Source organism: Eubalaena glacialis, chromosome 5 (assembly GCF_028564815.1).
Source record: "Eubalaena glacialis isolate mEubGla1 chromosome 5, mEubGla1.1.hap2.+ XY, whole genome shotgun sequence".
In the NCBI taxonomy this organism is placed as follows: Eukaryota; Metazoa; Chordata; class Mammalia; order Artiodactyla; family Balaenidae; genus Eubalaena; species Eubalaena glacialis.
The window spans coordinates 34127299-34147690 of NC_083720.1; the positions used below are offsets into that span (position 1 = coordinate 34127299).

Consider the following 20392-nt stretch of genomic DNA (forward strand, 5'->3'; position numbering starts at 1 on the left):
TCATGGAACATTCTCCAGGATAGATCATATCTTGGGTCACAAATCAAGCCTTGGTAAATTTAAAAAAATTGAAATCGTATCAAGTATCTTTTCCGACCACAACGCTATGAGACTAGATATCAATTACAGGAAAAGATCTGTAAAAAATACAAACACATGGAGGCTACACAATACACTACTTAATAACGAAGTGATCACTGAAGAAATCAAAGGGGAAATCAAAAAATACCTAGAAACAAATGACAATGGAGACACGACGATCCAAAACCTATGGGATGCAGCAAAAGCAGTTCTAAGAGGGAAGTTTATAGCAATACAAGCCTACATCAAGAAACAGGAAACATCTCGAATAAACAACCTAACCTTGCACCTGAAGCAATTAGAGAAAGAAGAACAAAAAAACCCCAAAGCTAGCAGAAGGAAAGAAATCATAAAGATCAGATCAGAAATAAATGAAAAAGAAATGAAGGAAACAATAGCAAAAATCAATGAAACTAAAAGCTGGTTCTTTGAGAAGATAAACAAAATTGATAAACCATTAGCCAGACTCATCAAGAGAAAAAAGGAGAAGACTCAAATTAATAGAATTAGAAATGAAAAAGGAGAAGTAACCACTGACACTGCAGAAATACAAACGATCATAAGAGATTACTACAAGCAACTCTATGCTAATAAAATGGACAACCTGGAAGAAATGGACAGATTCTTAGAAATGCACAACCTGCCGAGACTGAACCAGGAAGAAATAGAAAATATGAACAGACCAATCACAAGCACTGAAATTGAAACTGTGATTAAAAATCTTCCAACACACAAAAGCCCAGGACCAGATGGCTTCACAGGCGAATTCTATCAAACATTTAGAGAAGAGCTAACACCTATCCTTCTCAAACTCTTCCAAAATATTGCAGAGGGAGGAACACTCCCCAACTCATTCTACGAGGCCACCATCACCCTGATACCAAAACCAGGCAAAGATGTCACAAAGAAAGAAAACTACAGGCCAATATCACTGATGAACATAGATGCAAAAATCCTCAACAAAATACTAGCAAACAGAATCCAACAGCACATTAAAAGGATCATACACCATGATCAAGTGGGGTTTATTCCAGGAATGCAAGGATTCTTCAATATACGCAAATCAATCAACGTGATACATCATATTAACAAATTGAAGGAGAAAAACCATATGATCATCTCAATAGATGCAGAGAAAGCTTTCGACAAAATTCAACACCCATTTATGATAAAAGTCCTGCAGAAAGTAGGCATAGAGGGAACTTTCCTCAACATAATAAAGGCCGTATATGACAAACCCACAGCCAACATTGTCCTCAATGGTGAAAAACTGAAACCATTTCCACTAAGATCAGGAACAAGACAAGGTTGCCCACTCTCACCACTATTATTCAACATAGTTTTGGAAGTGTTAGCCACAGCAATCAGAGACGAAAAAGAAATAAAAGGAATCCAAATCGGAAAAGAAGAAGTAAAGCTGTCACTGTTTGCAGATGACATGATACTATACATAGAGAATCCAAAAGATGCTACCAGAAAACTACTAGAGCTAATCAATGAATTTGGTAAAGTAGCAGGATACAAAATTAATGCACAGAAATCTCTTGCATTCCTGTATACTAATGATGAAAAATCTGAAAGTGAAATTAAGAAAACACTCCCGTTTACCATTGCAACAAAAAGAATAAAATACCTAGGAATAAACCTACCTAAGGAGACAAAAGACCTGTATGCAGAAAATTATAGGACACTGATGAAAGAAATTAAAGATGATACAAATAGATGGAGAGATATACCATGTTCTTGGATTGGAAGAATAAACATTGTGAAAATGACTCTGCTACCCAAAGCAATCTACAGATTCAATGCAATCCCTATCAAACTACCACAGGCATTTTTCACAGAACTAGAACAAAAAATTTCACAATTTGTATGGAAACACAAAAGACCCCGAATAGCCAAAGCAATCTTGAGAACGAAAAATGGAGCTGGAGGAATCAGGCTCCCTGACTTCAGACTATATTACAAAGCTACAGTAATCAAGACAGTTTGGTACTGGCACAAAAACAGAAATATAGATCAATGGAACAGGATAGAAAGCCCAGAGATAAGCCCACGCACATATGGTCACCTTATCTTTGATAAAGGAGGCAAGCATATACAGTGGAGAAAAGACAGCCTCTTCAATAAGTGGTGCTGGGAAAATTGGACAGGTACATGTAAAAGTATGAAATTAGAACACTCCCTAACACCATACACAAAAATAAGCTCAAAATGGATTAAAGACCTAAGTGTAAGGCCAGACACTATCAAACTCTTAGAGGAAAACATAGGCAGAACACTGTATGACATAAGTCACAGCAAGATCCTTTTTGACCCAGGTCCTAGAGAAATGGAAATAAAAACACAAATAAACAAATGGGACCTAATGAAACTTAAAAGCTTTTGCACAGCAAAGGAAACCATAAACAAGACCAAAAGACAACCCTCAGAATGGGAGAAAATATTTGCAAATGAAGCAACGGACAAAGGATTAATCTCCAAGATTTACAAGCAGCTCATGCAGCTCAATAACAAAAAAACAAACAACCCAATCCAAAAATGGGCAGAAGACCTAAATAGACATTTCTCCAAAGAAGAGATACAGATTGCCAACAGACACATGAAAGAATGCTCAACATCATTAATCATCAGAGAAATGCAAATCAAAACTACAATGAGGTATCATCTCACACCGGTCAGAATGGCCATCATCAAAAAATCTAGAAACAATAAATGCTGGAGAGGGTGTGGAGAAAAGGGAACACTCTTGCACTGTTGGTGGGAATGTAAATTGATACAGCCACTATGGAGAACAGTATGGAGGTTCCTTAAAAAACTAAAAATAGAACTACCATACGACCCAGCAATCCCACTACTGGGCATATACCCTGAGAAAACCATAATTCAGAAAGAGTCATGTACCAAAATATTCATTGCAGCTCTGTTTACAATAGCCAGGACATGGAAGCAACCTAGGTGTCCATCATCGGATGAATGGATAAAGAAGATGTGGCACATATATACAATGGAATATTACTCAGCCATAAAAAGAAATGAAATGGAGGTGTTTGTAATGAGGTGGATGGAGTTAGAGTCTGTCATACAGAGTGAAGTAAGTCAGAAAGAGAAAAACAAATACAGTATGCTAACACATATATATGGAATCTAAGGGAAAAAAAAAAAAAGAGGTCATGAAGAACCTAGTGGCAAGATGGGAATAAAGACACAGACCTACTAGAGAATGGACTTGAGGATATGGGGAGGGGGAGGGGTGAGATGTGACAGGGTGAGAGAGTGTCATGGACATATATACACTACCAAATGTAAAATAGATAACTAGTGGGAAGCAGCCGCATAGCACAGGGAGATCAGCTTGGTGCTTTGTGACCACCTAGAGGGGTGGGATAGGGAGGGTGGGAGGGAGGGAGATGCAAGAGGGAAGAGATATGGCAACATATGTATATGTGTAACTGATTCACTTTGTTGTAAAGCAGAAGCTAGCACACCATTGTAAAGCAATTATACTTCAATAAAGATGTTTAAAAAAAAAAAAAATAAAAAAAATAAAATTAGATCCTTTCCTCTCACCACACATAAATTTCAAATGGGTTAGAGACTTAATATGCAAGAACAAATTAACAAATAAAAAGACATGAGTAAATTTCTCCATAACCTAGGGGAGTGGGAAATAATTTCCTAACTATGTCTGAAAGTCCACATATAATAAGGGGTAAGGTTAGTAAGTACGTCAAAGTAAAAATGAAAAAAAAAAACAAAACCCTTTCAAATGACAAAAACCAAAAATTGTATGTAAAAAGACAAATTGTAGAGAAAAAGATTTGCAATTTATAGCACAAAAGGTTAATATCCCTAATATATAACAGGCTTTTAAATATAAAGAAAAAGCCTAATAATCTCACAGTAAAATGGGCAAAAGATTTGGACAATTCATGAACAATAGTGTGCAAATAGGCCATAAACCAAAGTTGTTCAATATTGTTCAAAATAAGAGAAATAATTATTGAAATTATACTAAGATAATTATCTAATGATCACCTATTACTGTGGCAAAAAATCCTAAAATTTGATAACAGTCTATCAGCCAGACTGTGAGGAAACAGACACCATCATATATTGCTGGTGGGAATACAAAAATGTCACAACCCTTCGGAGGAAGAACTTAACAATATTCAGCAAAATTACGTGTAATTTGTGCTTTCACTTGTAATAAAATCTATCCAGTGGACCCACTGACAAACATATAAAAAGATTTATTCGTTGAGGCAATATTTGAAATAACAACAAAATGGAAACAAGCCAATTTCCCACTGACAGAGCACTGGTAGGATAAATGTAATGGAGTACTCTGCAGCTATAAAAAGGAATGAAGAATATACATGGCTATGGAAGATGCTATTGTATAAAAAATAATGTTTAAAAATTCTCAAAACTATTTTCAGTAATCATTGTTACTGTTTGTTGTTTTAGAACTCTAATGTGCATATTATGAGATAAAACAAGTAAGAAACATGCTATGTCATTAGGAAACAGAATTTTTTTTAGCATAGAAGAAAATATAAGGATAGACAAGTGAGGTTAGGTTAAAATTCCATAGTGCTGAATTTAAGTTGGAAGTATCAGTATGAACCCATGAAGACTTTGTTTAAAAAATAAATAAATAAATAAAAGGTATTGCCTAGTTCAGATCACTGAAAAGCCTAGAAACAAAGACCAAACCAGTAGCAGTGCCCATCCCTAGTACCTAGACTGCGGTAAATAACAGCATCTGCTCTTAAAAGAATTTTGAGCTACATGGAGACATAGCTGATGTCAGACATGAGGCAGGAAATATACAAGATGAGCTGGAACATCTTGTTATACTGAAAGCATGGATGCTATCAGATACCATTGAAGCCTTGTCAAAAACACTCAGGAGCCAATGGGAATATCTAAGCATCAATGAGAACTGTAACATCAATGGATTGAAGTATTTCAAATATTAAATTGGCGAGTCAATAATAATTATACTAAAAAAAAAAAAGCCTAACTGGTCACTTCTGGCAGATAACCAATTCACTTTGAAAACTGGAAAATACAGAAAAATAATAGTTTTCTCTGGCCTTTCCTATGTGAACTGTACCTCAGTGTAACCAAATAGTTGATAAAGGAAAGTAAATGAAGGCAGAATATTCAAACAGAAGAATGTCAGCAATTTGCAATCCTTATTGAAATAATGAGCTGGGGCAATGACCATGAATGCTGCTCACATTACACAAGAGACAACCAGACATGGGCCTACTGATAGAACACACCACCACCTGTGATGTAGTCTTATCCCAAAAGTGAACCTGGATCTGATTATGTCGCTACAATCTAGACCTAAGTAGCAATCTCTAGGCAATACAGGGAACAGGGTAGTACGTGAAACAACACCAGGGGGATGAAATCAGCAAAATCCACACTGCAGGAAACTCTAAAGGACAAATGACATGGTTATGTAAACAAATAAATTGCAAAAAAAGAGACAGGGATGGTATGGTAGGCAGAATGACCTCCTAAAGATGTTCGCATCCTAATCCCTGGAATCCAGTCAACACGGCAAGAATTTTTTGCAGATGTAATTAAGATTAAGGACCTTAAAATAACAAGATTATTTTGGATTACATGGGTGGGCTCAATCTAATTATGTGAGGCCTTAAAAGTAAAGAACTTTCTCAGGCAGGAAACAAGAGATGAAATAGAAAGAAAAGTCAGAGAGAAGGACTTGACCCACCATTGCTGGCTTTCATGGTGAAGGAGGCCATGAGACAGGGAGTGTGGGTAGCTGTAGAACCTGAGAACGACTCCCCTCTGACTCAGCAAGGGAACAGGAACCTTAGTCCTATAACTGCATGGAGCTGAATCCTACCAACAACTTGAATGGTCCTGGGACCACTCCCTCAGAGACTTCAGATAAGAGCCGAACCAAGTCAACAGCTGATTTTGACCTAATGACACCTGGTGCAGACAAACTAGTTGAGTCCACCTGGATTTCTGACCTACAGAAATAATATATGTTATTTTAAGATAACATTTGTTATATGTTGAGATAATATATGTTATTTTTAAGCTGCCATATTTGTGGTAATTTGCTACAGCAGAAATAGAAAATGAATGCAGATGAAAACCTATAGATATTAAGCCTTAAGATTCACATCAACCATTTCCAGTTTTGTACCTTATTTAAATCCTTAGTAAAATAAATACACTAAAAAAAAAATCATGAGACAAGTGGCATGGAGAGCTTCTGCAGCAACATGAAGTTGAGTGATTTTGTTGAGGAATTTGTTATTCTTTCTTATTGATCATTAAAGGTCTATAATTATTAATAGTTCTAGAAACTGCACAATTCATTGATTCATTAATTGGTTCATTCATTAATTCATTCAGCAATCACTGGGCATTTCCTATATATCAGTATTATGGTAGTGGCTTGGAATACAAAGGTCAAAAATATGATCCCTTTTCGATGCTCTGTCAACAGTGACAACTTAATCCAAATCATGTAATACATTAATTAACTCAAGTGCAAATTGTATAGGTTTAAGCAACTCACAAAGTTCTGGTTATTTCATGTGCTAACATGTGTGACTCACAGGGGATACAAAGAAGAGTAAAACACTACACACCAACAGCATCCAAGTAGTACCCAAACCTGTATTATACAGGACAGAATGCATTAAGTGCCATTAAAAAAGTACAAATAGAAACATCAAAGGAGGGAGTGGGATATTCAGATGGGGAAAAATCAGGGATGGTGAACTGGAGGAGGTGATGTTTGAGGAGGGCCTTGTAGGATAGAAAGGAATTCCAAAAGCAAAGGAGCAAGAAGCACAGAGGCAAACAGTAGAAAGCATGTTCATGAAACATGGAGTGATGCTGATAATAATGATAATAATAATATAAATTTAATATTCCTGAGTAATGCTAAGTGCTTATTCTAAGTGCTTTACATGTATTTACTTGTTTAATGCACAACACTATGAAGCAGGTACTATATATATATTTTTTTCTACCTATTTTATTGTGTTAAAAAAACAGAGAACATAAAATTTACCATCTTAACCATTATAAGTGTACAGCCCAATAGTGTTAAGTATATTCACATCGTTGTGAAACGGATCTTCAGAATTTTTTCATCTTGCAAAACTGAAACTCTATACCTGTTGAACAACAACTTTCCTTTTCTCCCTCCCTCCAGCCCCTGGTAACCACTATTCTACTTTTTGTTTCTATGAATGTGACCACCTTAGATGCTTCATACAATGGAATCATACAGTATTTGTCTTTTTGTGACTGGCTTATTTCATTTGGTATAATGTCCTCAAGTCTCATCCATGTTGTAGCATTTGATAGGACTTCTTAATAATATTCCATTGTATACACTCATCCCTTCATATCTGCAGGTCCCACATCTGCAGATCAGTCAACCTCGAACTGAAAATATTAAAAAAAATTCCAGAAAGTTCCAAAAAAGCAAAACTTCAATTTGCCATGCACCAGCCACTATTTACATAGCATTTACATTGTACATACAACTATTTACATAACATTTACATTCTATTAGGTATTATAAGTAATCTAGAGATTATTTAAGGTATCAATATATGAAAGAATGTGTGTAGGTTATATGCAGATACTATGCCATTTTTTATAAGGGACTTGAGCATCCTTGGACTTTGGTATATGAGGGGGTCCTGAAACCAACCCCTCATGGATACCAAGGGACAACTGTATATATATGTACCACATTTTGTTTATCTATTCATCCATCCATGGACATTTGGGTTGCTTCCACCTCAGCTATTGCGAATACTGCTGCTATGAACATGGGTGTACAAATATCTTAAAGTAGGTACTGTTTTAAGATGAGGAAATTGAAGCCCAGAGAGGTCAAGTAACTTGTTCCAGGTGACACAACAAATTAAGGACCCCAACTCAGACAGTTTGGAGTCTTCCATCCTAGATAACTGCTCTATACAAATACAGTAGTCCCCCCCTTAGCCACAGGGGATATGTTCTAAGACCCCCAGTGGATGCCTGAAACCAGGGATAGTACCGAACTCTATAAATACTGTTGACCCTTAACCAAAGCGTAGTTTAGGGGCTTTGACATCTTCCCCAACCCCCCCGCCCCACGCAGCTGAAAATCTGAGTAAAACTTTAGAGTTGGCCCTCCTTATCCATGGTTCTGCACCTGTGGATTCAACCAACCACAGCTCATGTAGTACAGTAGTATTTACTGAAAAAAATAAGTGGACCCATGCAGTTCAAACCCATGTAGTTCAAGGGTCAATCAACTGTACTATGCTTGTTCCTATACTGGGGATGGGGGTGGTGGCTGGTAGGGGGAGAGTGTATACAGCATGGAAACCCTGGGCAAAGGGATGATTCATGTCCTGGGCTGGTTGGAGGAGAGTGTATAATTTCAAACTTATGAACTGTTTCTTTTTGGAATTTTCCATTTAATATTTTCGGACCATGACAGACCACAGGTAACCGAAACAGAGGAAAGCAAAACCACAGATATGGGGGGAACTACTGTATACTTCCTCTCATTTTATTCATCTCATTGGTCCTACTATCTTCTGGAATTACAACACCATAGGGGACTAGCATGTATGCAGTGTCTGCTAGATGTCAAAATCTTTACATAGATTTTTTCTTGATTTAATCATTTACTTCTTTTTAAAAAAATTTTAATACTTTAAATAGCCCTTATTATCTCTTGCAATAACATGACAAGATCACCTAGCCAGCAAACATTCCAGATGAACTCTGAATCCAGGTCTGACTCCAAAGCTCACAGGCTTTCCATTACATCATGCTATGCCTTCTCTGACCAACACACTTGGAGCTGGAAGGAACCTTAGAGACCATCTTTTTTAATGAAGAATTTCTGGGTATCACTCTTAGGTTCACCACTGATTTAAGAGAAGAAGGAATGGAATATGTGCTGGTTACACATAAAGGAAGTGACAAAGAATGGAAAGGACGAAGAGAAATACATCTAAATTTTTTTCTTAAACCATTCTTATCTACAGAAACTGGTATGAAATCTAATTTCTAATTACATTTAAAGCATCTGACCCAGAGAGTTTGTAATATAATACACAATGGATAGATTTATTAATATATACACTGATAGATCTGACAACTGTAGAAAGAGTATCAAAACATAAACTATGAGTATCTAATAAAGGTTAATGTGCTGGGGGAAAAACACCCATATTTAATCAATGGTTCGCTGACAACATAGCAAACAAGTGTTTCACTGACTGACCCCCAAAATTTGGTATTGTGGTTCTCTGTACATACACTGAATTCTAATAAAGGATAAAAATTGAATTGTAAACTTATCTATTGGCCAAGGTAATGCATATTCCAAAGTAAATGTAAATATTTTTGATCCAAATAAATGCTGCAGAATCCATGGACTATAAATGAAGGACCTTTCCTTCACATTTCTACTTCAATTAATCTATATGTCATAAAAGTTTTAACTATAACACACCCTATGATGTAAGCCAATGAAACATAACCGAACAGCCAGGAAACCTCAATCCACGTATCTCTGCTATATGTGGTGGTAAATAAACAAAATTAATCATCACTCACTCTCAGAATGTCTTTCAACTGGCAGCTTCTAAAAAACAAGGCAAGATTCTAGACAAACTGATTGATTCTTCTCTAAGAAAATATATGTTGATAAAGATACCGATATAGTCTACGAACATATATGTTGGTAAAGATACACATATAGTCTAAGAACATATATGTTGGTAAAGAGTATGTATTGATTTTTAATGTAAGACACATTTTGAAAGATAGTAAGACTATGCCTTATTCACACTCCCAAAACTAAGCTTGTGCTAGATGTATTTATGACTCTACTAGGCATCCTGTCCTTGGGGGTTTTTGTTTGTTTACTTTTTAAAGATTCATTTAACATTTATTAGCCTTTTCCTAGTCCAAACCATGCATATAGGTGTTGTTATTCTTCATTTTACAAAAAGGCCAAGTGGCTGGTCCAAGGTCACAAATAATGAAGACAAGATTTAAATTCAATCTCTCTGACACCAAAAGTTATTCTAATTCTCTATGTTCCCATTTACTCCTTTCTTTAGATGTGGGGAGTGAACAGGAAGTCAATGACTGGATTCTAGTCCCAGCTCTCACATTAACTTGCTATGTTCCTCTTCCCCAGGTGGAGCCTCAACTTTTATATTTACAAAATGAGAAGGTTGAACTGAATGATCTCTAAATTTGCCCCAAGCCAATCATGCTCTGAGCCTTTGCTTCTCAAAGAAGGATTCTTAACCAGATATCTTAGAAGCAAGCTTGGTCCCAGTTGTGTGCTCCTGTTCCTCCTCTTTAAAAACTTTAACGCAATTATGTTATAGGTAATTGGCTTTAAAATTCAAATAATGCTAAAAGGCATGTAATGACAAAGAAAGTTCCTTGTTCTGTACACACTTCTCTACCCCGAAAGGAAATCTGGTGACCAAAGCTAATGCTTTTCAACTCATTGGTTTTCCTTCCTGAAATCCATCTCTGTTTTTCTATATAATAAATGTATATTGCTCTTTCAAATCAAAACTAACTGTGCCGTACAATTTTTTTTTTTTAACATCCAAGACTTTCCCTGCACAGAAGTTCTATAAAATGCTCTATGGTAAAATTTTCCACTGTGTGAAAACTGTCAAATAATTGGCCAGCTTCATTTTTTTTTTTCCTGAAGACATCTTTCCTGGGCCTCCTGACCTTTTACTAAAACATGGGCTCACTGCTTTCTATGCCTGCTACCTAGCTCTGTCTGGTCCTGTGACTTCCCTTTGCCATCATACCAAGAACTCTCTTCACCCACTCTTGATTAGATACCACTTATTCCTTTTTATTATCTACTCTATTAGTGAAGCACATCTTTTACATAACTATGCACATTTTCTTGAGACCTTGACATTTTCTTTATTACTTTCATACCTGATTGATTGGTCAGGCATAAAATTTTAGGTTGGAAACTTTCCTTTAGAATTTTGAAGGCATTGCTTCACTGTCTTCTAGCTTTCCATGTTGCTATTGAGAATTGTGGTGGCATTTTGATTCCAGATTTTCTCTATGTGACCTCTTTTGTTTTTTTCTCTTTGGAAGCTGTTAGGAACTTCTTTTTCTTATCACAACACTTCTCCTTTTTTAATTTTTTTTAATGCTTTTCCCCCACAACAATGTGCCTTGCTTTAGGTTATTTTTTAAGCGGGCTTTTTCAGTCAAGAGAAACACATCCTGACACATGTTCTTATATTAGTTCTTTGATATTTTCCTCCCCACCATTTTATCTGTTTTCTCTTTCTGGTTCTCCTATTATTGAGAATACTGAGGTATTGGATTCATGGACTAAATCTCTATTTGAAAAAAAAAATGCTTCTTTCAGCTCCTATCTCTATGTCTTTTTTTTTTTTTGTCCTGTTTTTTTCAGATGATGTCCTACACTTCATCTTTTAGATTTTCTACTTGCTTTTTATTTTGGCTAACATGTTTTTAGAAGTTCTTTCTTGTTCTCTGATGGTTCTTGTTCTCTGATGGTTTTTCTTTTTCATTCTATCCCTGTTTCATTAATGCAATATCTTTTCTGATCTCTCCTTTTGTTGTGTTTGTTGCTTTGGTCTCTTCTATTTTGGAAGTTTTCCACATTTTGATATTCCTTGGCTGTCAGTTCATATAAGAGTGAATCACTAAAAAGTTGATCGGAAGTCTGAATGAAAGGCTTGAAGGTGGGCTTCCTTAGTGATTGGGTGACCAGGTGGCCAGCTGGCTTCTTTTTTTTAAATTACAGCTATAGTATTTTCTCTGGGGATAGTTCTGATTCTGTAAAGAGACTCTTTTAATCTCTGATTGAGGAGATGATTCTAGCTTCTGAAGGAATTCTGGAATTAAGGGCACTTAGTTCTTATTTTCGGTGTCACATCATTCTCACCCTTCTCTCCCTATACTTGGAGAGTCTCTATTACACTTTTCTCATAGAATAAACTTCCGGTCTCTTGCAGGAGTTGGGGGAAATAGTTACTTGCTTACACAAGGTGGTGGTGGGAATCTGGGTCTCTAAATAAAATTTTTAATTAAACATGATTCCAGCCTCTTCTTATACCCTTCCTCTGTGGTTTCTGGTATCCTGAATTCCTGAAATTTTCTGGGATTCTGTGAGAGCAAAGTGACTTGCTTCCTGATAGCCCTCTTGACCCTCCCTCTCCCCATGCATTTAAGTCTGATTTTCCTCTTCTCTACTCAATAATTTTTTCTTCAGTCAGTCTGCTTTCTATCTTCAAATATTGTAGTTCAAGTTATAGAATCTTGAACATTGTTTCATTAAAGATGGAGTATGATTTTTCTGGTTCTTGTTCTCTTTGTTATTTGGGGGTCTGATCTCTCTTGGGGAGAAGGGGGTTGCAATACCTCTATCTGCCACCTTCACCTGGAAAGTCCTTCATTGCCTTAATGATTTTTTAAAAATTGTGTTTGCAGAATATATAATTTCTCAAGTTCCGTTCCCTTTAAAACAAGGATTACATAAATCATTCATCAAAAGTGTTACTGAATTACATTCTATAATTGTATATGCTTCTTCTAATTACATAACTAGAAATGAGCTTGTAATTAAGCACTTAGCACTGATGAATCATAAACAATCATATTAAAAATTGTTACGGGTGAAATAGAAAAAAGTAAATACAGATAACTCAAAAATAAACTGTTTAGAGATTTTGATATATATTGATAAATAGAAAATATTCACCAATACTGTTAGAAATCAATACCTTATCACCTGTTTGAAATGACTCTATGTTACTATTGAAATTACCCAACTAAAACATTTTGGTGGGCAAGTTGTTCAGCACTGACACAGTTTTTGTTTCTTAATGCAAAGTGTGTTTTTCCATAGTCGTGGCCCTTTCAGTAATACTGTTTGACAACAAGGTTTTTGTTATACTGTTTGAGAGCACAGGTATTACTACACATAATAAATTAGGTCTTAAAAAGTAAAATCTTATAAAGTAAGTTTTCACAACAAGGAAGATTATTTATCTTGCACTAGACAAGAAGGTGATAATAGACTTCTTAAAAATATAGCCTTAAAAAGTCCACTTTTAAAGCAATCTTTTCTAAGTTGCCCTTTAAGGGTATGATAATTGATATATACTGTTTTAGTTTGGACTGCTCTTAAAAAACTATCATAAACTTGGTGGTTTAAACAGCAAACATTTTTCTTAGTTCTGGAGGCTGGGAAGTCCAAGATCAGGGTGCTGGCAGATCTGATGTCTAGTGAGGACCCCCTTCCTGGTTTGCAGATGGCTGCTTTCTCACTGTATCATCACATGGTGGAGAGCTAAGAGGGGGCACAAGCTCTTTTCTTATAAGGGCACTAATTCCACTCAGAGAGCACCAGCCTCATGACCCAATTACCTCCCAAAGGTCCCACCTCCTAATACCATCACATGAGGGGTTGAGGAATTCAACACATGAATTTTTTGGCGGTGGAGGTGGGGCACAAATTTTCAGTCCATAACACATATTCAATTCAGGGTCATACAGCTGCATACATTCAAACTGGAAGGAAAAGAAACCTTCTCGGATGTTTCTCAATTTTGAAATGAGTTTTGTATTTAAAAACAAAACCAAAAGGTATTTCTATGATAATCAAATACTTGTTTTAAAAGAAATTATATATACATATATAATTATACACGTATCTTATATGTTCAGAATTCTTTTAGATATCTTATAGTAATCCTTAGGGTCCTATTAGTCTTTCTTGGCTAAATAAGCTAGGTATCTATCTATAAAATATTAAGCACATATATTTATTTCTTCTATTTTTACTGCTTACATTATTTGAATATAAAAATGATAACATGTTAAATATGGAATATTCTGAAAATTTTGAATACAGAAAAGTATTATTACATAGTATCTAGAGATAGCCACCTTAAAAAAATACATATTAGCATAATTTCCTCTCATCCTTTTTAATGCAGTTTTCACATGGTTGAGATCACACTCCACAGAGTAAAAAGAGGCCCAATTTTTTGAGTACTTCCTAAATGCTAGGCAACTTGCTAAGTGCTTCATGCACATTGTATCAACATCCCATGAGCCAGATATGTTATGTCCATGTCATAGATGAAAAAACTGAGGATTGAGGATGAGGCCATACAACTAGTAAGTGGCTAAGCTGAGACTTTAGCACAAGTTAAATTCAATGTTAAAATGCATACTCTTAACCATTATGTTTATATAATTTTCTGTTTACCATTATAACTAACATTCCATGTCATTAACAAGTCATTACAAATATCATGTAAATGAAAAATTTCAAAGCTCCCATATGATTAGGCCCCCTTCACTGAAGCCTTACAGTCAATAATATTTTAAAAGCCTCACAGTAATAATATTTTAAAAATCTTTGCAAATGTTAAGAGCAAGAACGGAATATCTTTGTTGTTCAAGTTGAAATGCATCTGGTTACTAGAGACTTTGAATGTTATTTATAAGCTTATTGGACATTTGTATTTCTAAAGAAATATATTTCTCAAATAAGCACAACATAAATCAGAAACTACAAAATGCTCTTTGGAACAAACACTGTATTACCTCATTGATTCTGGTTACATGGGGGAGGCACAGCCCTTGGGGGTGATGGAAGACCTCGTTTAAAGACCTGAAAATATTTAGATTTGTTCTCTTCCATTATTTCAAGTCACACTAGTTTAACAACGTTAGTAAATCTATTCATTTTTGCCTGATATAGGTTGTTGTATTAATGGAGATAAGACTAATAATTAGTATTTCAATTCTCATGTATAATTGATTTGTTTTAAGTTCTGCAAGATAGTTGGTTCGAAGACTTTAAAATTCTTCCCTTAAAATCTTGTTTACATCATTAACTTTTACGTCTAAAGAAAAACAGTAGAAGAAAAAGGCATTTACTAAGCAAAGATAAATGCCAACTAAACCCTTATTTGAAATACCACAAAATTGTGAATTAATGGAGTTTTCATGCATTTCTGATACCTGTTATTCTGATTTCCTCTCTAGTTACAGTATTTTCATTGGAATCTATTTAATACAAGAGTTAGAGCCACTGGTGCATTTAGTTTGATTTATCTAGTGGCAATACTTCAATTATCCTCCTAGGCAAATTATATTCTTTTTTGTTATAAATTTATTTATTTTATTTATTTATTTTTGGCTGCGTTGGGTCTTCATTGCTGAGCATGGGCTTTCTCTAGTTGCGGCAAGTGGCGCTACTCTTCGTTGCGGTGCGCAGGCTTCTCATTGCGGTGGCTTCTCCTTGCGGAGCACGGGCTCTAGGCATGCAAGCTTCAGTAGCTGTGGCACGCGGGCTCAGTAGCTGTGGCTCTCGGGCTCTAGAAAGCTGGCTCAGTAGTTGTGGTGCACGGGCTTAGTTGCTCCGTGGCATGTGGGATCTTCCTGGACTGGGGCTCGAACCCGTGTCCCCTGAATTGGCAGGCAGATTCTTAACCACTGCACCACCAGGGAAGCCCACAAATTATCTTCTTGAGAGTAAATCTAATTTTGGTTTAATCCTCCAAGTAATTTTAATTCATTTTCCATATATCTTGACAAAGTAATTATGAAAGAAAAAAACCCATTATGGATACATTACTATGATATTTGGGAAAAATATCACTTCCCAAAAGACATATACATTGTTAGTTGGTGTTAGTGAATTATATGACCTTGAAAGTTACAAGAATATGCCAGAATGATTTATCACTTTTAAGCCACAGAAGGGTAAAGAGATGTATGGCTGATAGGCTGGGAATTTTGTGATTTGAAAGGTGAGTAAATAGGCAGCAATATCTTGCTACCTTATACATTCTGCCTGGTGTACTGGTAACATGGGCATTGGTTTAATGGCTTGTTTTGTGGGAGAAGCTTTATCCTCTACCTCATCATTTATGCAAAATTTAAGCAGCATATAGATATATATTTAATTTGAATTTGCTGTATCAGATGTCTATATTTTCCTGAATATCCTTATTAACAGTTTTCTTAAAAGTTTACTTCTCTTTCTATAAGCTTGGCTTGAGATAACCAATCTATATTATATCTACAAAGGAAACAAACTGTATACTTTTTAGGCTATAAAAATAACAATAAACCCCACAAATTTGCAGTAGTTGGTATTTAAGAAATGAATTTCATTGGACAAAAATCATAAGTACTACAAAAGGTCTGAACTTCTGAGACTGGACAAGAATTCCACCTAGACAAGCCCACTGTATATGTTATATGAACATATACAGTTGGGAATGCAAATTAGCACAACCTTCCTAGAAAGTGATTAGGCAAAGGTATCAAAAATCTTAAGTGATGCCTAAGATATACATAATAGTAACAATTACATTATAATAACAACAAAAAAGAAATATGATTAATGAGTAGGGAAAGTATTTATGACAATTTCAGGTAAAGCAGGACCTATGTAGTATGACCTCAACAATGTTAACATGTGTGTAAACATGCATTTGTCTGTGTGCATAAATACATAAAGACTAAAGGGTTTTGACAGTATTTATCTCTCACTAGCTGAAACAATGGTGATTCTTCCTTATACTAATATGTAGTTTTCTATATTGAGCACTTTGTCCTATAAAAATAAGAAAAAATTATTTAAAACAGATACAAGAACAGCAGCAAAGTTAACATCTTAATGAAACTCAAATTCCACCAGCGCATACAACCCTGGGTTTAAGGGAACTGGCAGAATCACTTTATCTTCGGTCTTTTTAGTAGTATCAAACGGTAACAATTTGATCTGAAGGTTTCAGAAACATCACCAATATACTTTCTGTCTATTGGAAACTTAAAATACATGTAGATATCAAATCCTTGCTAAAGAAAGTATTATCTAAAAGCAACTCTAGTATTTACAGGCTGTTAACAAGCTATTTTTTTCCTATTATATTCTCTGTTTTTCTCTTCTTTCATTATCTGCTAAAAATGTAGAATAAACCAAGCGAAGTCATCTTCATTAGAATTCATTTATTCATTCAATTAGTAACCATTTTTAAGTACTTGCTATGTGTCAAACAATTTTTTAGGCACTTGAGATTCTGCAGTGAAGAAAATAAAGTTCTCGTCTGGTAGAGGAACAAATATTATCTCTACCATGTAATGATGAAATGCTGTGAATGAAGTAATATTCATTAATAGGCTGGACTTTATAGACAGTAGAAAACAAAAGTTATAAATTTCTTGTTTAGCAAAGAAAATAAAAGTATCACCTTTATTTACTCTAAGACATATTATTTTTCTTATTTAGTTAATTAAAGAAATTGAAATTGCTTGATTACTTACCCCAATATTAAATGTCCCTGTAAAATACTCCATATTTGCTTGAATGAACCAAATGTTGCTTAACCCTAGTTCGTCACTTCTCTTCTTAGCACGAATTAATGATAATTCCTTGTTTTCTATTAATGTAACCTAGATTGTACCCAGGAAACAATAGTATATTCAGTAACATAATTCAGACATTAGGGTAAAGTATTATTACTGTGTTTACTAGCTTTAATAATGTAGATCATATTATATTGATCCTTATCCTATGCCAGGAAGTAGGCCAGATAATATAGTACAAAAATGAACAAGGTCCTTGAACTCTTGAAGCTCCTAGATATAGTGATATAAGTGAAACAGGCAATTATAATACAGTGAGTGATAAGTGTTTAATGAAAGACATATAATGTGTTATCAGAGCACGCAGACTTGATGACTAAGGGACGTTTTAGTCATTTAATATGAAAGAGTAACATATTAACTGAGGCCTGAAAAGTGAATAGAAATCAGCTGCGGGAATAAAGGTGTGTTTCTAGCAGAGAGAGAAACGTATGAAGGCCCAAGATAAGAAAGATACGGTGTATTTGAAGAACTGAGAAAACTGGTATAGCTGGGGTACAGTGTGTGATGGTGACAGTGGAGGTAGGGAGACACGGTGTGGGGTGTAGGCATCAGGCTGGAGAGGTAACAGGAGCCAGATCATGTGCAATGAAAGGAGGTCTGGTTGCTGCAATGCATAGTATGGATTGGTGGGGGAGAGGCAGAAGGCAGGGCAACAAGTTCAGAACTTCTAACAGTAATCCAGGCCAAGGAAGGTGGGAGACCATCACTGGTTCAGATGGAGAAAAGTGGGCCAAGTTAAATCACTTTCATCACTATCATTCCTAGTTTGGTCCTTATTTTGTCCTTATGCTTGTCTTTATGGAAAAATCCTGGATCCCTTTGTATAAAAAGCCTGTCAGAGGATACTTGGGGTCAAAGGTTTTCCAGCCTTTATTCTAGTCAAGACTTCCTTTTTCCAGTTTCAACATTTCTAAGTTTCCAGAGCTGTTGGGAAGGGTAAAAAAGACACCATATCCCTGCCTGACTCTACATCTCCAGGATTCTGCTCTATGAGCTTTATTCCTCTTACTCCAACCATGAAATTGTTGTTTTCCTTAGTGATGAAACGAACATCTGCCTGTTTCTCCCAGTATTCCTCATTTATTTTGCTCTTTATTTTCTAAGAAAGATAAAGAATAATACTCTCTACTCTCTATCATTCTGTTACATATCATTCTGGCTAGTCTATGAGTTCTTCCACATTTTTTCTTCTGAAAATAATCACTTTAATTATTTTGTAATTTCCGGAGAGCTCACAAACAAAGGATCTGCCCCAGTTCAATCATCAGATTCTAGACTTCTATGCTGAAAGATGGCCACTGTGAGGAAATGATTTAATATGACAGAAGACTAAAAGCAGCACAAACTTCTAACAAATGGTGGCAACAATCGTATAAATTATGGTACATTTACTTAAAAACATATTATGCAGTCACATTTTAAGTGCTATTTTAATGGTGATATTTGAAACTATCTGCAATAGCGAAAAACATTTATGATATAAGATTGAGTGAAAGCAGGGGACTGAAATTGTACTTGCATTTTTAGAATTTGCAGCAATAAGCATCCTCATGAACAATGACAAAGAGAACATGGGGAGAAATGCATTTGGTGGATCAGTTGGTAGATCTGGGGTTTATCTTTTTCTTTAAAAAATGTTGTTGTTACAATTCTGATACAATGAATAAAAATCAAGCTACCAAAGAATATGCTCAACAAGTTTCAGAAGCTAGTATTTCCAGTATAAAACTATGTTGACAATTAAACTGGCTTCATCATTAATTATTTTATTTAAGAGTGGAATAATTATTTCTTTTAAAAATTATTTAAAAATACAGCCCTTTTATAAAAAATAAAAAATGTAGTGGTCCTACTTACTTTTCTTCCCTATAATTCTGAATCTTAGAAGTTTAGTTCAAAGAAATATAAAATGCCTGTGCCACATATTTGACCTGGGTGAATGATTATAAACTCAAAGGGGAGGAAAAAGCCAGACTCAGCTAACTGAATTGTGTAGTTTCCGTTCGTCTATTATTCAGACTTTACCTGGCATGATGGCAGCATGTGAGCAAGGACAATCCCAACATGGCCCTGAAAAAGGAAAAAAAAGAAACAAGTTAACTTTGGTCTCTAAGGCTTTTGTTTATTCTGAGACAATAATCTTGCCAAATAAAAACATGACATTTAATGTAGTATAGTAAAGTCACATCATCTTGGAAAGGCTAAAGAGAATAAAGGAGAGATAGAATACCCCGCCGCTGCAGAAATCCACAATTCTGTCGCCAGGTTTGGCCTGATTTGTCACCACATAAACAAGGTTGTTTAACTGTTGCTGCTTCCTCAAAGCTCGATCACTGGACATTTTACCTGGGAAAGACAAGAGATGAAGACAATGACACGTTATATGTTGTACGGGACTGAGATGGCACTCGTGGGCTAGACTAGCAACCTACAGGAAGAGCGGTACAGATGTAAGCGGATTACACATTCCATGTAATCCACCATGAGAGGATTAGAGAACTGGAACCCAGAGGTGAACTCTATTTTGCTTCTTTTTACTTTTATTCCTACCCAACTTTTCTTTCAATAGTCATTAACAGAAAATCTATGAAACAATGTCTTTGAAAGAGAGGAAACAATAAGTGAAACATTAACTTCAGAGTCATAAACAAAGTGTTCAATAAATGTTTACTGGATGAATAAAAATTAACAGTAATAATCTCTTCCTTCTATCCCTCTCAGAGACATAGTGTAAAGATTACCTAATTTCAGCACATTGCTTAAATCGCCTTGGAGAAAAGAGACCTGTAATAATAAAAACATTTTT

At 35.4% G+C, this 20392-nt stretch overlaps 1 protein-coding gene across 2 annotated transcripts in view; it reads right to left on the minus strand.

The window, feature by feature from the left end:
* Positions 1-20392, minus strand: part of GSTCD (glutathione S-transferase C-terminal domain containing) — a 142853-nt gene that overhangs the window by 14542 nt on the left and 107919 nt on the right. For both annotated transcript variants that reach the window (XM_061191189.1, XM_061191188.1), the window contains exons 6-8: positions 19817-19932; positions 19612-19656; positions 17482-17610 (exon numbers count right to left, since the gene is read on the minus strand). In XM_061191189.1, the coding sequence (XP_061047172.1) occupies positions 17482-17610; positions 19612-19656; positions 19817-19932 (290 nt within the window). The remainder of the gene's footprint in view (positions 1-17481; positions 17611-19611; positions 19657-19816; positions 19933-20392) is intronic.